The following is an 8,009-nucleotide window of genomic DNA, read 5'->3' as shown; positions in this document are numbered from 1 at the left end:
ACAGACATTATATTATGCATTTTTACTTTTGTTTTTAGATATAAATTATGATCCTTGTCCCAATATTGTTCTGATCAGAATAAAGAGAAGCAATATAGGTGGCAGCATAACTCTATACATATCTGATTCAAATATCAAGATACAATTTTATTATTTTTATACATGCCTTCGCCTTTAAATAATATTTTTAATAATTAAGTACCCGAGCCAGGGAGCTCGATGGCGCAGCGATAAAAGCGCTCGGTCTGCTATTGTTGAAGTTAAGCAATTTTCGGAAAGGCCGGTCATAGGATGGGTGATCACAAAAAAAAAGCAGTGGGGACGTTAATAGGCTGGTGATGATGAGTACCCGAACAATGAGCAAATAGGTAATTATCACGTTAAATGTGTATAGCGCCATCTATATATTTTATGGGAATGTAGCCTTGAATGTCCCTCGTTACTGTAAATCTTTTGAATAATCTTTCTTATCGGAGGCCTACCGGCTAATTCGCCGAACTTGACTTTGACCGCAAGAAGCCATGGTAAATGCAAAAAAGAGATGTTTAGACTTGTACGGGGCGTACAAAAACCACCGTGTTCCAGTAGTTAGCTAGATATAAAGGGTAGGTATCGACTCTTTGGGGACACGAGTGATATAAATATATTTGTGGGATTGTCCCTTTAGGTCAGTTTAGTTTAGGACATTACGGAAGGTCAGAAGTACAGGTGCTCATATAAAATATGGCGCTATAATCATTGGTACCTAACCTATCCAATCACTTGACACTTGTATTAGGTATTAGTTATTATTATTGATGTCTGCCTAGCACTCGCTTGTTTGACGTCTATATTTATCGACATCGAAATACGGTTGTTGGGTTGTACAACACTAGTTAGTTTTGTGTATGTGTAGGCGAGCGATGAAGGATTGAAGGAAGATCGATAGTCTCGTAGGTAGCGGTTGTATTTGTGATGTCAACAATATTTATATCGTATGAAAACACATTCCGAAATAGCAAATATGGTTTAATTAATTTATCTTCTACATTACGGAACATTCTATAAACACTAGCACAAAAATAATATAATGTTAACTTTAGTTACGGGACGTTGAAGTGTTTTGCTCGTATTTTTACGTTTTTTCTTTAAAGTACCTCTACGCCGTGATAATGTGTGTCAAATTTAGTGTTATATTAGTGTGTAGAGGGTCTGTGATGTCGTGAGTGGGTTTTATAAGACTAGTGGAAGCCAAACCTGCAAATGGCTTTAAGGGACCGTTGGCGCAACGTGAGGGAGTTTTTCCGGGAGCATAACGTGATGGCGCCGTTCTCCAGGTTCTACCGAGCAATGGTGCTCAAGATGAACCAGCGTGAGTACCCTTGGGTTCACATAAACTCCTGGGTTTATTTACTGTACTTAGATACCCTGTAAACAAAAAAGATTATAGGCTCTTGTTGCAAGGTAATCATTGCTTGCTAGATGAACCTTATTAGTTGGTGTCTTCTTCTTTAAAATGTGGTGTTGGTCTTGAGTTGATCCACCCTATAAAATAAAGTGAAGAAATACCAAACTAAAATATAATTTAGTTCTGGTATCAATCAAGAAGGAAACAACCATTTACTTATTATATTCCTTTAAAAATAAATTAATACACATTAAACATTCTCTTTAGTTAATTTATAGCACATAATGCTAATAATAATATAAGAAGTCTCCACAGAGCTGGTATGGGATGGAGCAAGCGGTGTATACTATGAATACACCTGTACAATTTAATTTGAGTTCAAAGTAGTGCTAATTTATCTAGAAACCTCATTTGTAGCGGGAGACCTTTAGATAAGAGCACTAAAAGTGTAAATACATTATATAAACATGGAAATATTAAAACTTCAGAGTTGCAATCAGTATTATTTCATAGTGCAAGGTTTATTTATAATTTTTATTGTTGTTTTCCCTAATCCTTAATTGGGTTACTCAGTACTTTTTATTTAATTTAACTTTTCAAATGCTAGAACACAGATCTCGACCAGACAATGTAAAATTTATTGTGTCTGGTATCTCGGCAGATGAGAGGTTGAATGGTTTTATTTAATACCTAATGATCAATCTCGTCGTCGTGTCTTATAGGGAAGTGAAGGAATTGACCTTTGATAGACTGGAATGAAAAATGCTACACCGACAAGAGCGTGGCTCTTATATTGATGATGATGAATGATCAATCTAATAGTTACCTACTTGTAATAATGAAATAACTACTAACTAATAACGTGTTACTACTATGTTAGCATTTAAGATGCTATCACATCATTACTTTAACCTGTCTGCCTGTACAGTAATGTTTTCAATTTGAAAACAAATATTTTTATTATATTTCCTTATTGTAGTCTGTTGATATTCCTACTTAATGTTTCTAAAGATATTTTATTTTTATTCAAGCTCATCCTATAAGAAACCTAATTGATTTCAGCATTTATTTGCATCCTTTCTGTGTTATATGTTTAGTTTAAAAACTAAATGTAACTGTAGCAAACATACACTCAACTTCCCTTTATTCTACTAGGTACCTACATAAAACAGCACGACAATTTCCTAAAAACATCTTAAAGATTGTAACAGCCTGATAAAATTGTCTAGATCATATTGAATGTGATGATCCATAAAGTATTTCAAGAAGCTTGTTTATGTTTGACCAAGGAACAGCATTTGCTGACCCTGTCAATAGCCTTGTAATGACCTTCACCTTGTAGGACTGATTATAATCACCCCAAAATACTTCACACGCTATTAGTAGGTAACTAGTTTCACCTAGTTTGGGAAATTATTACACCACATTACAGGTGTGACCAATACTGGTGAGTTAAATTGTTCAGTTTATTTTGTTTGCATGCAATGATGTAATTTCCCAATTTTCAGGTAGGTATGTTAATGTTTGTTATTTGCATTTCAAATTAGCTATGGTGTTTGTTTACAATTTTGCTTTTGTTAACTATTTTTATTAAAATTCTGTTTTGTACCTATAGATATCCAAATTAACATTGAGCATATAGTACAATAAAATAGGTATGATTATTATCTTAAACAATTGTCACCAAATACAGATATCTAATCTTATCACTGTTGGTGTTATTCTATAGATCTAATAATTATATCTTAAGGCAATTTGTCTAGTCTTTTCGTCTTGATAAGGTTATTTCTTCAAGATAATGTAAATTAGAACAGTGGTTCCAGTTTTCCAATTCTGCACTGCACTCTAATAAAGAATTTAATTTTGAAATGATAAAAGTAAAGGAGAGGTAATAAAGCTTACAAGTCTTCATTATAACATTCTTGTGATCTTTAAGTCCTGGACTACACATGTATCTTTATTCATGAAAGGACTTTATTCATTAAGGATAATAATATATATATATATATAGGTACTTATCTATAGAGTTTTCCCTAAGCAGAATTTCATTGTTAGTGTGACTAACTCTGGTTTGTAATGACTGACGTAGGATTTACCATATTCAAGCAAGGATAGCTAGTAGGTGTATTATACGAGAAACAGGTAAAATAGTAAAGTAATTTTTCATTTACACTTAATAAATTTAAGGTGGTTTTCACTAATTCTAAAGTTATTTCGTTATCTATATTCTGAATTCTGAATCGTAAATACCTATAATAATTATTTGACAGATCGTTTAATACTTAAATAAGCATAATAACTTGTTGCATTCCATGAAATCTGATGGGAGTGATGTAATAGGTGCCCAGGTGAGGCGTTTATTGCTGTGACGCGGCGCGCTGCCGCAATCCAATTTTACCAACAAGCAGTTTCCGCTTATAAATTTACAGTAGGTAATGTTAAATAACGCTTACTGTTTATTACTATTATGTCTAGCTGTCACCTAGCTGTAGAAAATCAATTTGGTGTAAAGGAAATGGCTATTTTACGGAAAAAATCGGCTTTGATAAGGTCTATGTTGTTTCCTGTTATTGTTATGTTTAGTGTGAGACATCTTTAGAACTTTAAATAAAGACGATTGTATCAATCGATTTTAAGTAGGTACCTATGTCTATTTAAAATACAGGGAATGAATCCTCGCAAAAAATCCTGGATAGGTACTTCTACAAATAAGTAAGAAAGAACATAATCTCAATAATTTATTTGTAGACGAAGAACTGTAAAAATGTCTATTACCTATTTAACTTTGTATCGTAACAGGCAATGTTGTAGGGTAACCTCCCTAGGTTACCTAGGTACAAACGTAGGTAACGTAGGTACGTTACGGGTAATGTTAGAGCATGCTACCTATCACCTTGTTGGTCTCTGCAAGAAAAAGGAAACATACAAACTTATTTTCTACAAACGTATTATTAGAAGTGAAGCGTGAATTATTATTCAGTGAAAGATTTAATTCTTATCGTGATTTTTACAGTAAAATGTTTGACCGTGTATTTTTAATTAGCATTGTAAAAAAAACAGTTATAATTCACTGCATAAAAAGAATGTTTTATCGCGAAGATTTACGTTAACATCGTACAAAGAAATTTTCTTTTCGGAATATAAAACTTAGCTTAAATAAATCTGCCTTTCTAAGTGTGGTTGTAGAGAATGCAGTGCAGTGCTGTCAAGGCTGATGCAAGATGCAAAACTAGCTACATAGTAGATCACCTTGAACACGGGGTGAGATGGTTATCGCTCCCAAATGCATGTGGCCTAGTAAAACCAAGTTCGTAAGTGTTCAATATGGTAATAAGAAACAAAAAACGCTGAGACGCGAAATCTCGAATAAAGAAAAACTTTTCGATGAAACTTGATGTAGGTATTTATTTTTATCCTCAATTAAGAATGCCACAGGGGTTGATGTTTAAACATCCTGAGGCACGGTTAATGAAGAAACATCGAAGAAGGAACATCGACTATGCACTTGATTACGCATTTGTATAGCTAACTTGAACTGAACTCGGATGACGAAGTTTTCTGGTATGTCAACAAAAATCCAAAACAACGGGAGTTTACGGGACAGAAGTGACGGGGAGCACCAAATCCGATGGGTATGGGAATTTCCAATATGTGTCGTCACCAAGACAACCAGGCAGGACGCGAAGTTAGTGGCCAGGAGCGACGCCAACCAGATCCCAGAGGTTGACATCATCGTTACAACACCTACTCTTTACATAAGCAGTGTTGGGGAGGGGAGAAAATCTGGGTATTTGTCGTAGTACCTAAATAACATCGTATTATTGAAATGACTCCCACAATTTCAGTTACCAAAATACCAAAACAATAGGCGTCAAGTCTCTGCATACACTACTGGCTATTCATTTGCATAAAAACCGTAAAGACTGCATTAATTATACGAAATTATTTCACGGACTTACGCTTAAATTTTGTGTTCTGAAAAGGAAAAGCGTAATTGCGTAATTAATTTATTTTTAAATAGTATAGAAGTCATCTGGATGATTACTCAAGACCGGTTGACATCTCGATTACATCAATTAGGTACGTTATTTATTAAGTTCGGGTCATAGACGAGTGCCCTCAAAGGTTAAGATGGTTAAGAAAAGTAGTCAATCAACTACACGCAATACCTACCTTATCTAATGTACCTAGTTATGACTTAGATACATACACTTCTAGATAAAACCAAAAAAGTACCGTTTACCTATTTATTTTATATTATAAAAATCATTGTGATTCAGTTATCCGTTCGCCTCGTGTAGTAGACACGCCACAGGTGTTACTGATTCTTTCTGAATCCGATTATTTGCGATGTTTTTTTTAAGTATGTCCTTAATATACGGCTTTAAAGACAGTATAATCACGATAATTCGATTACTACGTGCCAATCCTTTCACAGGTGAAGTGAAGTTTGACCAACGTTAATTGGATTCCGAAACTGAGTGACGTGGTTGGCAGGGTAATCCGTACATCGTAGCACATTGCAGCACACTCCTGTATAATCTGAGAGTGTCGTAGGCATTCTAAGTGCAATATTTCACACTCACGGCAACCAACGGTGAACAATGGGTCGGTTGGAGGCGCTCCAAAAATATATCCTGATTCACACATGCTCCAGTCCCCGAATTAGAAAAGTATGTTTATTGAAATTTTATGTTCTCGATTTTGAAACGCTGTGCTCGCTTCCATTTTGTCATATTACACTCGACGCAACTTCATCTAAAAGAGCAGATATTAGGTTTAAATGACAAATATTCTTACAGCGCAGTAAGCAGTCTTGCACCCCTTATATGGCGCACCACCAGTGCACTTGATCGACCAGTCACGTGGCTCCGTACTATTTCTGCCATTTATTGCAGTGTGCATAAAATTATTCAAGTTTTTATTGAAGTAAGCTACAACAACAATGTTAGTGTTAAAAATATGTAGCTTTGATTTTGTTCTTTATTTTGTCACGAGTTAATTTACCCCTTGTGTTTGTACATATGTCTATCTAACCACTGCTGTCTTGAAAAGTACTAATGGTTAGAAATAAATCTTAACTTTCACGACAGACGCTCGCCTTTAGAATTAGTTCTCGACGTCTGATGGAAATTTCTTTTATACAACGTGGTTTTAGCTCTTTTTTTGTCTCTAAACACTGAAAGCGACACAATTTGCTTAAGAGTTTATTTTAAGATAGAATTCAGAGAATCATTTGGTATTCAGCTGAAGGTCGCACAAGGTTGTGGTACATTGTTTACCTATTTTTAAATTGTGATCGATTGCCGCGCTATTATAAATGTCATTGTTTTAAAATAGCTATTCAATTCACACTACTGTGTTTATGATATTGTTCAGCATGTGACTGGAATTCATATCGTGTTTCTTCCTATACGGAACCTAAAACGGTAGCTTGTACAAGGGACTGGCTATTTATACGTAAACGTTTTCCGCGGATTTCGTTTATCTTATGTCCTGTTTCTAAAATTATCTAACTGTCCAGCCTAATTTGACGACATTATTAAACGTCAGTTATAGTAGGTTCGGTTGTTATTTATTTATTACATGGAAAACCATCAGCTTACAAAACAAAATAGACTTAAAAATAGCAACAGAAAGCCAATTAAGGGTTTTCACCAATAGAATCAGTATAGATAAAATCAGCCGTGAATGGCTGACACAAGAAATATCTTACGCTCGCTCAAATCGCTATGCACCCAGATTCGAATAAAATAAAATAAAAAATAAATAAAAATACAATAATATAATATATATTAATTTCTGAATAGTCGGATATTCGAATTTGACACTGCTGTCTGTCGAGACAATCCCCGGGACGATGAGTCTTCACTGAAAGTTACAGGATTACGAGCGTCTTTGATGCCTTGACCCAATTCCGGTAGCGACTTGGCTCTCGGGTTCGCGAAAATAAAGTATATTAATAAATCTTATTAAGCTATATATACATTTCTGTCTTTTATATGTTAAATATTCAAAAAGTAAATGTACTCAATATTGTATAGTCAGTAATGTGTTTGTGTTGGAAAGAAAGTCAAACAGAATATTGAAATAAAATTGCAGGGTGCTCATTATGGTAGGCAAGGGCGAGCCTTAGCCCGGTAATTACACGTTTGATGTCTTGTTAATATTTAATGGCTATTCCTCGTATGGTATTATTACCTACGATCAATAAAGTATCTAAAATAAAGATCTTCATGGAATGCTACCGAATGTGGTTGGCACGTGAAAGTATGCTACTAATAAACTCTGAATGTCAACAATTTTTGTCCGATAATAATAAAAAATAGACCTTGTCTGTTTTATGCTGAGCAAGTTATAGTCGGTGACTGATTTCGCGCCAATTTTTAAAGTGGCGAAACATTTCGCCGGTGAAATCGCATAGACACGGCGAGGGGACGGCTGCTATGCTTGTCTGTTTTTTTTTGAGATGCCCATGCGCTCATGCGTCCCAGGTATCTATCACATTATTGTCAACTGAATTGATAAAATTGACCTGAGCCACAGATGGTAATCCAACTTGATTGAAATGTTGTCACGAGATAGGGCGCGTACAAACAATACGTTCGATTCATAATTATAG

The 8,009-nt window shown here is 34.8% G+C and overlaps 1 protein-coding gene across 15 annotated transcripts in view; it reads left to right on the top strand.

The window, feature by feature from the left end:
* The window catches only part of LOC126366026 (probable phospholipid-transporting ATPase IA), a 94,534-nt gene that overhangs the window by 53,246 nt on the left and 33,279 nt on the right, over positions 1–8,009 (top strand). For 3 of the 15 annotated variants that reach the window (XM_050008895.1, XM_050008896.1, XM_050008910.1), the window contains exon 1: positions 905–1,351. The exons of the other annotated variants lie outside the window; for them this stretch is intronic. In XM_050008895.1, coding sequence (XP_049864852.1) covers positions 1,243–1,351 — 109 coding nt within the window. In that variant the 5' untranslated portion in view covers positions 905–1,242. Of the gene's footprint in view, positions 1–904; positions 1,352–8,009 lie in introns of those variants that run through there. 15 annotated transcript variants of the gene reach the window in all.

The sequence above is a fragment of the Pectinophora gossypiella genome, chromosome 4 (genome assembly GCF_024362695.1).
Source record: "Pectinophora gossypiella chromosome 4, ilPecGoss1.1, whole genome shotgun sequence".
In the NCBI taxonomy this organism is placed as follows: Eukaryota; Metazoa; Arthropoda; class Insecta; order Lepidoptera; family Gelechiidae; genus Pectinophora; species Pectinophora gossypiella.
Note: the sequence above shows the minus strand (reverse complement) of the source record. Positions and strands in the feature narration are given on the sequence as shown.